Below are 14,945 nucleotides of genomic sequence, written 5' to 3'. Positions count from 1 at the left end.
AGGCTGAATCTTTCATTCACTTCTACTTGTCTGATTATTAGATTCCTGCTTTTTCAAAGAAAACCACCCTGAATGTCAGTTTTGGTGAATAAAAAGTTGTCATTGTGACACATAAAGAGGGAATATGGCCTCCCGTCAGCCTTTCTCTGAAACGTGATCCTTTTGATGCCGTTCCCCAGACGGCGCTGCAGAAAGGACACCGATAAAGGCTTCTTTGTCTAAGGAGGGCAGCCAGGGAGAAACCTTGAGATAATTTAGCCTTATTGGAGGGGAGTAAACAGAGAGCGTGAGGGAGAGCGAGGAGAAAGAGCGAGAGGAGGGCGAGATTGAGGACAGAGAGAGGAAAGAAAAGCCTGAACAGCGAGGAGAAGGTGAAAAAGCAACAACAACTAGACGGGAAAAAAAGAAAAGTGTGGAGAATAGTAGACAAAGAGGCGAACAGAAGGAGGGGAAGAGACCTGAGAGGGAGAGCAAAGAAAAGGAAAGAGGGAATGAAGAGGTAGAGAGAGGTGGCTGGTTAAAGGTCAGCTTTAAATTGGCTCTTGGGGAGCTGCTTCCATGGAAATGCTTTGAAGATTAAAGTGGGCTCGGCTACGCACAGAAGCACTGCTCCTCACTGTTAGTGAAACTGACTGACTGCTTCCCTCTCCTTCGTTCCTTTCTTCTGTCTTTACGTTGTTCCTCGACGTCTTTGTTTTCACATCATTTATGCTGCGAAACATCTTCTTTCGCCGCCTTTAAAGCCTATTTTCACCTCACGTCCTCTCTGTCTTTGGCCTTGAGTTCGTCTTCTACCTTTATTCTTTTATGCCTCATGCAATATACAGCGAATCTCTCCTTTTGCATTATCCATTTGTGCCGTCTGTCTTTGTCCTCCTGTGACAAAATGTCTTTCTCACTTTTTCATTTCCTCCTTTCTCTCTTGGATTCTTCTTTCTTCTCTTTCGAGACATTTAAGGTCAGTTTCTTGCTACACGAGACATTTCTTGCTCTAATTTGTTCGCCCTTTCCGATATTATATTTTCTTTCATTTTCACCTGCTTCTCCCTTTTTATTGCTCCACTCTTTGTCTGATTCTCACAGTCTCACAAGACCATTTAGTAGCTTTATAGCTTTATTATGTCAGTGAATTTGAGCTCTTCGCACGATCTTCACGAGCAGGTCTTTGATACTTTTTTCCTGCACGGACAAGAAGCATTAAAATTTTTAGTAAGCGATTTTAATTTCAACATCTCTTGATGTTGATGAAGATCATATTTTATTACTGCTGCTCTCCAGCTACTAAACAGACCTCTCAAGATGTGTTTTCTCTAAATCTCTTGTCTTCCTTATTTTAACTGAAGCCATATTCACACATGAGTAACTAACAGCAGCACCGAGCCACATTTTTGGGATCTGCAGTCGTCCTTTCTCACATGTAGCAGACAGCAGGGGATCGTTTGCTGCCTCTCGTGACTAGAAATACAGTTTTCATGAGGATGGAGCATGTAGGAGTCATGACACATGACGCCCACTTGCACACTTGTTGTCAATTCACAGGACAGCTACTTGCACCATTGTCACATGTGCGCAGTCGGACATTAAAACAGAGACATTATTTAAGGAGGCGTTCAAAGATCTTTGGGAAAATAGAGGCAAAGAGGCCGTTAGGTAGCTGTTGTACTGACGGATGCCCTCGTTAACAATTTAAATGTCATTGTTGTAGTAAAGATGGATGTAAATGCAGTTTTTTAACCTTTTTAGAAATAAAGGGTTAAAAATATTGTATTGGAATTAGCACAATGTTTGAACTGACTCATTAGGGACACCATAACGGTTAGGGCTGGGTATCGTCACTGATTTCTAGAATCGATTCGATTCTGATTCACAAGGTCCCGAATCGATTCGATCCACGATTCGATTCGATTTGAATCTGGGAAATTTTGACAGTCAGAAATATTATAATTCAGATCAGTACATTTACATATTTTTGTATCTATAAAAAGGAAGCTGACACTTGTGAGACTTTATCAAAGGTGTGAGCATCACAGCAGATGCCTTTGTGTCAAAGTAGCTGAAGATAAAACATAGAAAAACATGAAGGTGATTTTCCTGGCCTGGGATTTTATACAAATATTCTGCAGTACATCAAAAACGAAAGAAAACCATTAATGAACACATGAACATTACCTCTGACGTTCCAGCGGTTTTATTAGAGACACACTGAGCGTTTTGCATTTTGCATAATTTTAAAAAGTTTCAATTTGTTCAGTATTGAACGGCAGAAATTAGGTTTTGTTTTCAGAAGTATGTAAACGGGGAAAAAACAGCGGCCGACAGCCTGTAAACAACGGTAGACTTGTGCGTAACAAGCAAGCGAATAATGCAGAAAACAGTACAGAGAGAGAGAGAGAGAGAGAGAGCTGTGCATGAAATGTGATTTTAATGTGGTGGAAGCAAAACAGTAAAAGTCAGAGTGAATTCATGACGATGTTTATGTGAAGCATAGTTTGGATCTTCTTTTGCTGCTGGTTCGGTCAGTTTTATTTTTATTTTTTTGGAGAGACATCAAACTAACAGCTTTAGAATCGGCGCAAAAAGGACGTAAACACAAAGCGCGGACCCGCCGACAGATCAGAATCGGCGAGCTGTCGGCTTTCAGCCCCGACCGTGTCCGTGCCGTCGGGTGAGAAAGGCGACATCTCACTGATTCTGATCCGCGGTTGCGCTGTGTGTTTACGTCTTTGTGCAGAATCCGTGTTCCTGCTCTCATTTACTGTCTTAGCTGTTTGGTGGTTGTTGAAATTTTGTGAGATTTCACCAGAGATTCTGGCATTTCGGGCAAAAAAAATCAATTCAGGATTTTAATGAATCGATTTCACGTTATCCAAGCCAGAATCGATTTTAATCGATAAATCGATTATAAAAACCCACCCCTAATAACGGTGTGAATCTGTACTTGAATTTTGTATCGTCCCCTCTCTGAGCCTGCTTCTGCCATAGGTTTCTTCCTGTTAAGAGTTTTTCCTTCCCACTGTCGCCCAGTGCTTTTTCATAGCGTGCCATCTGATTGTTGGGGGTTTCTCTCTATTTTTGTAGCCTATTTACCCAACAATATAAAGCATCTGGAGTAGACTGTTTTGATTTGGTGCTATATACATTTTTCCAGACATCACTAAACTTTTGAAGCGGATTCAATACAAATGGTGTTATGAACTGTCCAGATTTGACGGCCGAGTTGTGAGACTTGCCTCATAAGGACTTACGCACGATCTGATATCCTCGTGTTGGTGTTGTTCCCAGATCATCATACTAAAGGTTGTTCCAGGATCAACATTGCAAGTGACCAATCAGAATGTTGTGATGTCATACTTTTGCGACTTCGGGAAAAACCGGCGTAAAACAAAAAACTGTACTTAAGCTGCGAGAAACCGCCTTTGTCCGCCGATCAACGGACCCTAACCCTGACCCTAACCCTTTAATAAACGCTAAGCAGAATTGATATTGTCCTTGCAACATTGGAATTTCATAAATGCACGAATGGGTTGGTGCGCAAAAGAATAACGTCACAATAATGTGATTGGTCACTTGCAATGTTGAACCTGGAACAACATTTTCATGATGATCTGGAAACAACACCAACACGACGATATCAGATCATCCAAGGACTTACACAGCAGGTTAGAGATGGTTACATCCTCCCATTTATGGACTGGCCCATGTAGAGCATCCCTTTGTGTTGAAACAGAAAGTGAAAAATAGAGTTCAGCTAACTTGAGCGGCACTGCGTCATGCACACATGCATACGGCTCAGTCTCTTGTCATATATCAAACACGGCCTCTCAGTTTAAGCTGCCACATTTCCCATCTCTCTTTCAGACCTGATGGAGTCGGTGCTGCCCTGCATGCTCTTTCAACACCTCCACCACACCAGCATCCACCTCCAGTGACATATTTAATTATCACTTCCTCCTAGCATATTTGTGCTTTGTCCTTTGTGTCTCAGTCATCCAGGTCATAGTAATCTTAAGTGTTCAGTCGAAGGCTTTTTGAAGAGTTTCACCTCTCATCTGAAAGGCTTCATGTCAAGGCTTTCTGTTTTCTCTGCCGGTTGAGTTTTTACAGTGAGTGATGACAATGGACCCTGGATGCAAAACTAATGGGATACCTCATATATGTGTACAGTGGTAAAAGATGCATGATGCTGCCAATGTAGCCAGCAAGCTTAGAGTATACATGAAGGCATTTCAAACCTTAACCTGTATTTTTCCTTAAGACTTGCAGGTGGTGTTGTATAAAAGAGATGAGTTCATGGCCTCTACCTTGATTAATACAACATGAGCAAATTTTGGTCCCCCTCTTTTTTTTTTCCACAGCAAGCTTGTGGAGTAATGTGTTGTCCATGTTTTCTCCAGTCCCATAAAGGCAACAATTTCTGATTCTGTGAAAGTTTTGTTCAGTAATCAAACTTTAAATTTGTAACAATGTATCTTTATGTTAATTCCAGAGACTTACCTGAGAGTGACTACAGCGATTAAACCTTTCCTATCAAACCAAACAATCAGCTGTATATAATCGTCAATAATTCAAACTGCTGCAGGGTGTTCAGAATGCTGCTGCTAGGCTTCTGACAAAGCATCACAAATACTCCCATGCCACTCCCCTGCTGATTCAACTGCATTGGCCCCCTGTCAATTTCAGGGTCCAATTTAAGATCATAATCATGACCTATAGGGCCCTGCACGGTGTAGCTCCAACTTACTTAAGTGATCTTCTTCTTCCTTATCACCCCAGCAGGTCCCTGAGGTCTTGTGACCAGGGGTTGCTGGCTGTCCCGCATACAAGGTTAAAAACAAAAGGTGACAGAGCGTTTGTATCAGTGGCTCCCAGACTCTGGAACTCGCTCCCTTTGAGTTTGAGATCTGTGGACTCAGTCATGTCTTTTAAAAAGCAGTTAAAAACCTATCTGTTTAAACTTTTCTGCCTCTGTAAAGCACTTTGTGATTTTATCTTGAAAGGTGCTATATAAATAAAATGTTATTTATTATTTATTTATTTAAATCATATCAAATCAATTTATTTATATAGCACTTTTCACAGGATAAAAACCACAAAGTGCTTCACAATAATATAAAACAGAAATACATAAATTACATTAATAATAAAACACACAGCACAAATCTAATTCAATTCAATTCAATTCAATTCAATTTTATTTATATAGCGCCAAATCACAACAAAAGTCGCCTCAAGGCGCTTCATAGATACAGAGAAAAACCCAACAATCATATGACCCCCTATGAGCAGCACTTTGGCGACAGTGGGAAGGAAAAACTCCCTTTTAACAGGAAGAAACCTCCGGCAGAACCAGGCTCAGGGAGGGGCGGGGCCATCTGCTGTGATTGGTTGGGGTGAGAGAAGGAAGACAGGATAAAGACATGCTGTGGAAGAGAGACAGAGATTATTAACAGATATGATTCAATGCAGAGAGGTCTATTAACACATAGTGAGTGAGAAAGGTGACTGGAAAGGAAAAACTCAATGCATCATGGGAATCCCCCGGCAGCCTACGTCTATTGCAGCATAACTAAGGGAGGATTCAGGGTCACCTGGTCCAGCCCTAACTATATGCTTTAGCAAAAAGGAAAGTTTGAAGCCTAATCTTAAGAGTAGAGATAGATAATTAAAAGCCAATCTAAATAAATGAGTCTTAAGTTGCTTTTTAAAAGAATAAATACAATCAAGGCAACGTAATGATGGAGGGAGAGACTTCCACAACCTGGGGGCCACCGCTCTAAAAGATCTATCACCTCTGGTTTTAAAATATGTTTGAGGGACTACCAACAGCCTTTGATTAGAAGATCTCAGGCTGCGAGAGGGAGCGTGGGGTTCTAAAAGATCAGAAATGTAAGCAGGGGCGTCACAATTCAAAGCTTTAAAAGTCAGTACCAAGATTTTAAAATGAACTCTGAAATGTACTGGAAGCCAGTGTAATGAAGGTAACGTAACGGTGTAATGTGCATCATTCTGTGTTAATCATCAACATACAAAATAGCTTTTTACATATTACACATTTCTCTTTGTGTTTTTGTGAATCAGAGAAAGAACTTGATGAGTATTCCAGCTACTACAACTCCAAGCGCCGCTCCAACAACGCTCCGCCCTCCTTCTACTCCTCTCAGCACCACCTGCCCTGGGGAGGGGACTACACGCTGGGATCCAGAGGCACGCTACCCCTCCACGGCTCTCGGCCCCACCTCCACATGCCCTCCACCCCGAACCCATACCCGCTCCCTTCCCAGTCGCAGTACACCAGCTCCAGCTTCGATAGGCCACCGCGCCGTGTCCGCTCCCAGGACCAGCTGCTGGCATTCGGGGAAGGCAACACTCTGTCCCGCCTGTCCAAGAACCAGCAACACCAGTACTACAAAGCCATGATGAGCACCAGCAGGAGCTCTACATCACAGACGCTCCGCAGGTGAGATCGGGGATAAGAGGTGAGGTGTGATCAGATAGGACAGAGAGAAGCAGCAGATGAAATACTAAAGACAAAGGAGTCAGATCAGAGAAGAGGAAGACGAGAGAAAAGAAGGGATCATAGAGATATGAGATGACGTGAGAAGATGGAGGTGAGATGAGTCAAATCCCATTAAGAAAACATAAGAACAAAGGGAATCAGGGTGTAATATTTAATCAGTATCAAGAGTGGGACAGTTTCATTAAAGTTTAAAGAGTCTGGCAAGGTGAGGCTTCACGCTATTAACCCTTTAAAGCCGGTCAGAGCGGGCACGCTCTGTTTTGCGTAACTACTTTTAAATCCCGGTAGCTCTGCAACCACGTGAGCTAGCGCAATAATTTTTTTTGCATATGAAACCGGAGGAGTTGTACTTACATCTTATGCCATCAGCTTGTCACAGTTTCCTTCCACATATAGTTTTGCAAAAACTACATAAAAAGCACTTGCAGCAACAAAAACATAATATTCCAGAAACACGCTTTGCTGATCCGATCAGCTGTTTGCAACACTTCCTACGTTGGAATAGACGTCAGCGCGAACTTTTGCATGTCCGCCATGACCTGCCCGAAACCGGAAGTGACGTCATTTTCACGGAAATGTAGTTTTTTTTACCATCAGGGCCTCATGAGCCTATACTGGTGTTTTTAAAAGTTATGTTTGACTTTATGACTTTCTGTGTCGTTTCTGGGATGTTTAGGACTCATATTGCACTGCTGGAAATAGTTTATTTTGATGCATATGCTGCTTTTTTGCAAATTTGCATTATAATATTTATTTTTGTTTTTCCTGCAGTGTATAAAAATTGGTGTATTTCAAAAATAAAACTATGAAGACACTCAAAATAAATTTCCTGTGGTGGGAAACTATTTTGTGCAACTTTTTTGTATTTACAGTTTTGAGGGATAAGCCTCTTAAATTTCTCTAACTAGAATAAATATATGTTAAAAAAGCAAAAACGATTTTACATTTTTTTCTACTTTATTGCACTTTTTTGCAATTTATGTAATCACTATGCACTTAATGCAGACATATTATTGAAATCTGGGCTATAATGGTTGTATTGATGTATAGCAACTTGAAATGCTCCCAAAAATGGCTCCACAGCATGTAAAAATATAATATAAGCTCTGGCGGACTTGGTTCTATGGTCGGTCTTAAAGGGTTAAATTTAGGTAACAAAAATTCTGTTTGGGATATATTAGAAGTCCCATATTATACCTTATTTAACTAGTTAAAATCGTATATGTCCTAAAAGTAATCTTTAAAGTTTGAGCTTGACACAGTGTAGCTCATCCATCCTTCAAAACACAGCTTTGATTTTAGTGCTTTTCCTAACAGGCTGTCTCGTTGTCGGTACTCTTAAATAAAATGAATTCCAGCTGTGCCTTTCTGCCATTTCCATGAATACCCATAGACTAACCATTATCATCATGCAAAGCTACTCTAATAAATAAAAACACGGAGCTGAAAAAGTGCATTATACTTCAAATTTCCACAATTTAAGATGGTCCCCCTTAGAGTTGTCGTGATACTAGAACTTTGAATTCAATTCCAATACCCAGGAAAGTACTCTATACCAGCAGTCCCCAACCTTTTTTGCGCCACGGACCGGTTTATGCCCGGCCTTTAAGGTGTCGCGGATAAATACAACAAAAAAAAACTAGTACCAGTACCAAAAAAAAGAAGATTTATTCATAACACACGTGAAAAGACCCAGGAAAACCGAGTAAACGATAAAAACGATAACAAAATAACGCTGAAAACCGATAAAAACCCTGAAAACTATACATTTCACACCTGAGCCTCAACTCTCGCGGCCCGGTACCAAACGACTCACGGAGGCCCGGGGGTTGGGGACCGCTGCTCTATACCATTTGCAAATCATAAAGCTTCCAGTAAAATGAATATTCATGTTGATTTGTGATTCCAGAGCAAATATTGTAATACTTTTATGACACTGACAATAATTGTGTGTTTCCAGGTCCCATGAGCGGCTCCTGGTCTCCCCTGACCGTCTGGAGGACCGGCTGATGACGATGGGTCTGCTGCCGGGAACGAGCGAGCGAGGGGGAGGAACCGGGATGGTTCCCACCATGGGCCGGCTCAGCCACCACCAGAAGGCTCAGTCACAGCAGAACATTTGTGTCACGCCATCCATGGACCGCCACCACATGATCAAGATGAACTCCCACCCCACATCAGGCCACGAGCACGACCGCAGCACCGCGGCCATGTCCGGCATGGGCATGCACGGTGGCTGGGACTCCCACGGCGGGACAGGTGGAGGCCACCCCAACGCCCGACGTATGGCTTTCGCCAGCAAGAGGCAGAACACGATTGAACAGCTGCACTTCATCCCCGGAGGAGGTGGAGGCCAGGGACTCCGGACTGGGAGTAAGAATGAGGTGACAGTGTGAGAGGAAGAGCGGTGGAGAAGAGGTGCAGATGAAAAGAAGCTGAAGACCAGATGAAGAGAGGGAAGCAGCGAGGTTTTTAGTGTGAAGATATGAGCAGGAAATGGCAAAGAAACAAGCAAGTGGTTTGATATCAGCTGGCTCCCTCACAGGGCTGCTCTCAGCTGCACACAGCCCCCTTCATAAAATAAAAAGTGGTGGATGGCAACATTAGTGAGTAAAGCCAATTGATTCTCTCTTCGTCACTCGTTTATTGGAAAAGAGAAATTTCACCTATTCTTTGTGAAGAGAAGACAAATGCCCAAGTAAAGAGCAAAAAAAAAAAAAAGAAAAGAAAAAAGCAGTTAAAGGCTGCTGGGTATTCGCTGTGACTTTTATTGAAGGATATCCACTGAGTCAAATTTGTTGAATTGTCCTTGAGTTTTGTTGCGCTGTCCTCTGAGTCCTCGAGTGCTCCGGCAGAAATTCATCCATCTTTGAATCCACTGTGGATGTCAGAGCGCCGAGGCAGAGGCAGACGGGTTTGCTTGTCAGTGTATTTATACAAGTATTTAAAACCAAACAAGTTGCTTTTGTATGAAATTAACCTGATACTATTACTACTACTAATAATAATAATAATATTAGCATAACTGAGCCCTGTAGGATTTTGTGTATACTTAGTTGAAAACATATTTATCCTTTAGCCAGCCACTTTGTAATGTAAAGACTGGTCATGTGATCAGTCTGTCATTTCTTTCTCTAGTCGTGATTGGACTATCAAAGTAAAACTGCTGAAATAACGCAGCAGTTAACTCTCATTTGATTTCTTTATAGCTCGATTCACTCAAGCTAAAGATAAATAAATAAAATGAGCCGTTTAGAGACAAAAAGCAAGTCGAAGCGCTGCCATAAAGGCCCAGTCACACCAGCATTTCACGAAAACTCCCAAGAACTAAGTGCCAGTTAATGATAAAGGGAAGGATAAAGAATAAAGAAGGTCGAGGAGCTATTGTGAATGTCTCGAGTTGCTACTTCTAAAACATTTTGAATCCAGATGTTCGCCTGTGTTTCTGGTGTGACCGGGCTTTACAAGTGAAGTCCACTTTGCAGTATGATTTTAGCTAACTATGCTCTTGTACAGTGAAATCTAGTGGGTGTATATCATCTATGAAACATTGTGTAATTCGTAGGCTAAGAAAGTTTTGAACTGAGCCAATCTCATACATTGACTGACCAAACGTTCTTCAGCAACTGTAGGGTTTCCGCCAGTCTACCACAGACTTAGCAGCTTTTTAATTGACCACCTCCCACACTTTTTTAAATAAAAGCTACATTTGTAACGTTAGCTAATGTATCTTATTATCCTGGTGTTATTGTTACCCATTTTTCCAGATCAGCTAATAGTACAATAATTTAAAAAAGAAAATAAAAAACAATGTTAAACTTAAAGCGTTAGCTTTGGTGGACATCTACTATTTACAAATGACAGTAAGCTACATGATTCCTAGCCATAAGTGAACAACTACAACCATATTGTGGGCTAACAGTAATATGTTAGCCCATATTAGCCCACTTTACCCATAGTAAAGTGGGTAAAAAACTTTTTTTGTCACTCAATTTGTATCCAGAGATATAAAGTGAGAGCTAACTGCATATTAAGTCTGACATCATTGGGCATTTCTGGGTCCCAAAAGAAAAAAGTCATTGAGGAAACTTAAATTCCAAGCTTGAATAAAAGGATCTGTGCGCTCGTTCTCCCAGTAAAGTTTAACATACCAGCAATCACGAAAAAGAAGGTTTACTAAGCTGGAGTTAGCATTAAGCTAGTTGATCTTGTCAAGTGAAGCTAAGCTAGTTGACATATAACTGGTGCCATTTGCCATTAGAGCTATGTTTAGTCTAAAACAAACTAATATAAAGTCCAAGTTGAGGTTTCTCGCTGAGACAGATGTCTTCATTGAATCAGACCAGGAAGCCAAGTCCATCTTTTGTGTTTCCTGTGATTTCATTGACAGGAAGAAGATAATAAAAATGGAACGCACTTCACCTAAGATAACGTCTGAGCCTCATCCATGACGCAAGGTTATGAAAAATGTAAAAAGTCGTGAGCCTAAGTTGATTGCTTACACTGAAATCTTAGTCGGCACGCTATATATTTTGTGTCTGAGACACCGTTAGCTCATGGCTAGGCTAGCTAGCTTTGGAGAATAAAAAGACACTTTGTTGGAAAACATTTAAATAGTTTCTGATTTTTGGTGAAGTGATTTTGGACGGCAGTTATTAAGATTTCAGATGGAGTTGCAATCATTTTCAAAAGCCAAAAATCCCATTTTAACACCATTAATTTTACATTTGGACCCGGAAACAAGGTTGTTTTGTTATCGCTCAACAAAATGGCCAAAATGTTTCCGCTATAGCGGATTGATGGTGCAACATCAGCAATGTTAAATCGTGGCTGGGGTCGACAACTTTTCTGGCGGAAACCCTGAACTGTTCAAAACTTTTCATGGCAAGCTTGTAGAGGGGTCGAGGGTTTTGTTTCTGCCGCCGATTGGTATTAAACCAACCCTCCTGTACGTCTACAGCACCACACGTTTTCCTGCAAGTTCAGCTGCTCACCTCGTACGAAGGGGAAGGGTGGCAAATGGGTTTTAGGCGGTGGGGGGGGGGGGGACAATGGACACTTCACACCAAGGGCTAAAATGAATTATCTTTGTGTGTCTATGCTCTGTACAGTCTCTGCTTCTCATTTTCATTTTTTCCTGTGAGTCGGGAGGCATGCTCGTGCATATTTTTCACAAATCTTTTTATTTTTATTCTTCTTGCGTAGAGAGAAAAAAAAATTAAAATGCAAGGAAATTGTGCAAAGCAAAAGAACTTTTGTGTACCATGTAAAGACACGTAACCATTTTAAAAAGCTGCGGGAGAAGCGTTGACCATAATGATGTCATATTTTGTACATTTTTTTGGTTTTCTGGCTGTGAGATGGACCTTCTGGCCACGCTGGCTGGATTTACCCTTTCTGGGGTTTCAAGAGAGGCCTTGTTTAAGGTTCCACTCTCGGGTTGTATTTCGATAAAGACAAACATGATTGATTACTGTGTGAAGCTTCCTGCCAGCCATTTTTAGTGTTTTAATACATGTGCTCACGTGTTAATGGTTTATGTAGAAGTTCCCCCTCAATGACACTGAACGCTATCATCATGAGCTCTCTTTCTTTCTCTTCTACTTAAACATGTATTTATTTTTTTAATCTCTGTGAGTTTTAATGTATAATCCTGGATTTTCAGTATTAAAAACTTTCTAGTGGAATTTAAAAAAAAAGAATAGAAGAAGAAAAACCCTTTGTATTCACAAGAACAAAAAAAGAGCTGATGCAATCATAGAGAAAAGAAGAAACGCATGACGGTGTCAGAAGCCAGTGTTGGTGATGTCATAGTGCTGACTTATGATGTCACGGCGTGTATGTGCGTACATGTACATGCGTCTGTTTTAGTTTGTGTGCCCGTGCGTGTAACTTTCTGTGTCTTCTTATTCTTCTTAGGAATGCTGAACCTCATTATTATTTATTTTTCTTCTTTTTGTTTGGACCAAACTTGGGGTACGTCTTCAGCACTCGAGTCACTGCGTGTTCATATCAAGCTGTAATGACATTTTCAAAGCCTGTCGTTCTTTTAAAAATTCATTTTTTTAAGGGGACATCATTCAGTTAGCTTTTCTTGTCGAGCTGTGTTCATCAAAGTGAGGACTTTTCAGGCATTTGAAAATGTAACTTACTGAAGGCTTATATTGTGTCAGGTTTTGGTGTTTTAATAGAAGCTGAGTGCGCTAATTTATTGGTGTTTAAGTTTGTGTCACTGAAATTTGAATTTAAAGGTACTTTTTGTAAGCTTTGATGTTTAAAAAAATTCTTTAAAACGTTCCAAAATGAAGAAAACTATGAAAACGAAATGTGAAGAAACAACCACTGTGACTTTATATGTAAAACATGCACTGTTTGGGTGCATCAAGTGAAGCTGGAATGGGGTGCAAATAGTCTTACCTTTATTTAATCTGGTAAGTCAAAAACAGCACATTTTTATTTATGACCAACCAACAGTTCGACTGCCTTGTCTTGATCGAAAAATAGGTCCAAAATTATCAGACGTAACCACCGTGACGTCGCCCACTAGTTTTTGGAGTCCTGTTTTGAAGCCTTGAGATGAGCATTTTCAGTATCCGACCTGACTGAAAACCTCAATCAAATTCTCCCAAGGGTTATTACAAAAAGTACCTTTAATATATGTCCACAAAAGCTGTTTCTTTTTTTAAAAAAAATGTTTTCATCTGAGAAACTTTTAAAGGCACAGAAGGTATAAAAAGCAGCTTTTTTTAGGTTGCAATATGGCCAAAAGAGGAGAACGCTAATTGCATTTAAAAGTTGTTTTTCTGTGGAGAGCAGTTGTTGTCGATGTGAAGCAGAATGTAAAGTGACCTGATTTGGCTGATTTTAGAACTATAAAAGAGCACGAGGCGTAAAATAAGAAGGGAGGGTGGATGTAAATGACGTGGGAATTCAGTTATGTTTTTAATGTCTCGCTCATTTTTCCTCATACCTTCAAAAGTCTGATGCAGATGTTATAATCCATGTTCAGTTAATTGGTCCCCTGATAAAACTGTGTGCCTGTATGTGTGCGTTTGTGTGCTTGGGTGTGTGTGTGAGTGTGTGCGTTTTAACCACTGGGGGGGTGTTGGCAGGCATGGGCATATTTGTATTCTCGAAGCTACTCTGCATACCTCAAATTGTATAATACATTTATTTATTACATCCCCTTACATGTCTATTTCCAAGAATATCCAGACAAAGGTCTCACAGATGTGCAACCCTTTTGTTATTGGTGATCAATTCTTGCGTTTGTAGAAATCATACTGTTTAATTGATAATAACAATAAAATTAAATACCACTAAACTTTGTTTTTCTGTGTGGTGTGATTAAATATTACTTTTTTTTTAATATTTAGGTCACATTTTTATGTTTAGAACTTTTTATTAAAATATTTAATGTTGATCCTGACTCCCTCTGTTTTTTACAATTTTTCTTTTAGTAGATTTCATTTTTTCCCTCTTTTTCACAGAGTCACAGGCCCTCTGAATAAATGAAGTTGGAATGAAAATTTCCCCTTTTTTTTCCAGAATTATTGGCCCTTCATAAATTCTCAAGTATGGAGACATTGACATGAGATGTTCAGGGTTAAGAAAAAAACTCCACAAAAATGCATTTGAACTCTGCTAAAAGTTACAGATCGATTTTACATCAACTATCTACATACATAGATATTTAAATTGTTAAGGAAAACTTCAGAAAGTACATTTTGGGTACATTTTTCAAGGGCCATCTATAACTGATATATAGCTGACACAGGCTATTGCATATCTTCTACCTAAATCAAACCTACACCCTTATTTCTATGGCATGTCTTCTTTCAACCTACATTGAGGGGCTCTCTATTAAAGCCACATTTTAACGTTCTGAATATAACTCACAGTGTGAAATTAAGAAAAAGAGCCAAACAAGTTCTATATAATAGTTTGGACACAGTACATTTTCTCTTTTATATGAAATATTAAAACCTTAAATAATCTCATCCAGTCTTCATTAAAGGTCTACTGCGTAGAATTCAAGAGGCTCTACAAGTATAAATAAAATATTCACAATTATGTGTTTCTTTTATTAAGTTTTAATAAAGTTACAATGAACCCTAATATACCAGCACACTTACAAAACCTTTTCCATTCAGTGTCCTTTGTGTCTAAAGTAAAGCAAACACTGAATATGGACTGCCTTCAGCAGTTTCACCCACTAACACTGGTTCTCCTATTCACATGCAACGGGGGATTTTATGATGGGTATTTATTTGACTGTGGTTTCCAACCGTGCATCTAGAGGCCACTATGACTGACAGAATTTAAACAAAGTTTGGATGCACAGTCTAAGTTTGAAATGACTGACCCATGAGTAACAATATATGTATTTATATACAGTTGGACAAAGCATTAACCCCTTCCTATTGTG

The 14,945-nt window shown here is 40.1% G+C and overlaps 1 protein-coding gene across 2 annotated transcripts in view; it reads left to right on the top strand.

The window, feature by feature from the left end:
- The window catches only part of shisa7b (shisa family member 7), a 67,407-nt gene extending 53,548 nt beyond the window's left edge, over window positions 1-13,859 (top strand). For both annotated transcript variants that reach the window (XM_087834819.1, XM_087834820.1), the window contains 2 exons: window positions 6,079-6,457; window positions 8,478-13,859. In XM_087834819.1, the coding sequence (XP_087690945.1) occupies window positions 6,079-6,457; window positions 8,478-8,913 (815 nt within the window). In that variant the 3' untranslated portion in view covers window positions 8,914-13,859. The remainder of the gene's footprint in view (window positions 1-6,078; window positions 6,458-8,477) is intronic.
- The last annotated feature ends 1,086 nt before the right edge of the window (window positions 13,860-14,945 follow it).

Source organism: Neolamprologus brichardi, chromosome 22, assembly GCF_056152115.1.
Source record: "Neolamprologus brichardi isolate AB-2024 chromosome 22, ASM5615211v1, whole genome shotgun sequence".
Taxonomy (NCBI): Eukaryota; Metazoa; Chordata; class Actinopteri; order Cichliformes; family Cichlidae; genus Neolamprologus; species Neolamprologus brichardi.
This window is presented reverse-complemented; position numbering and strand designations above follow the sequence as displayed.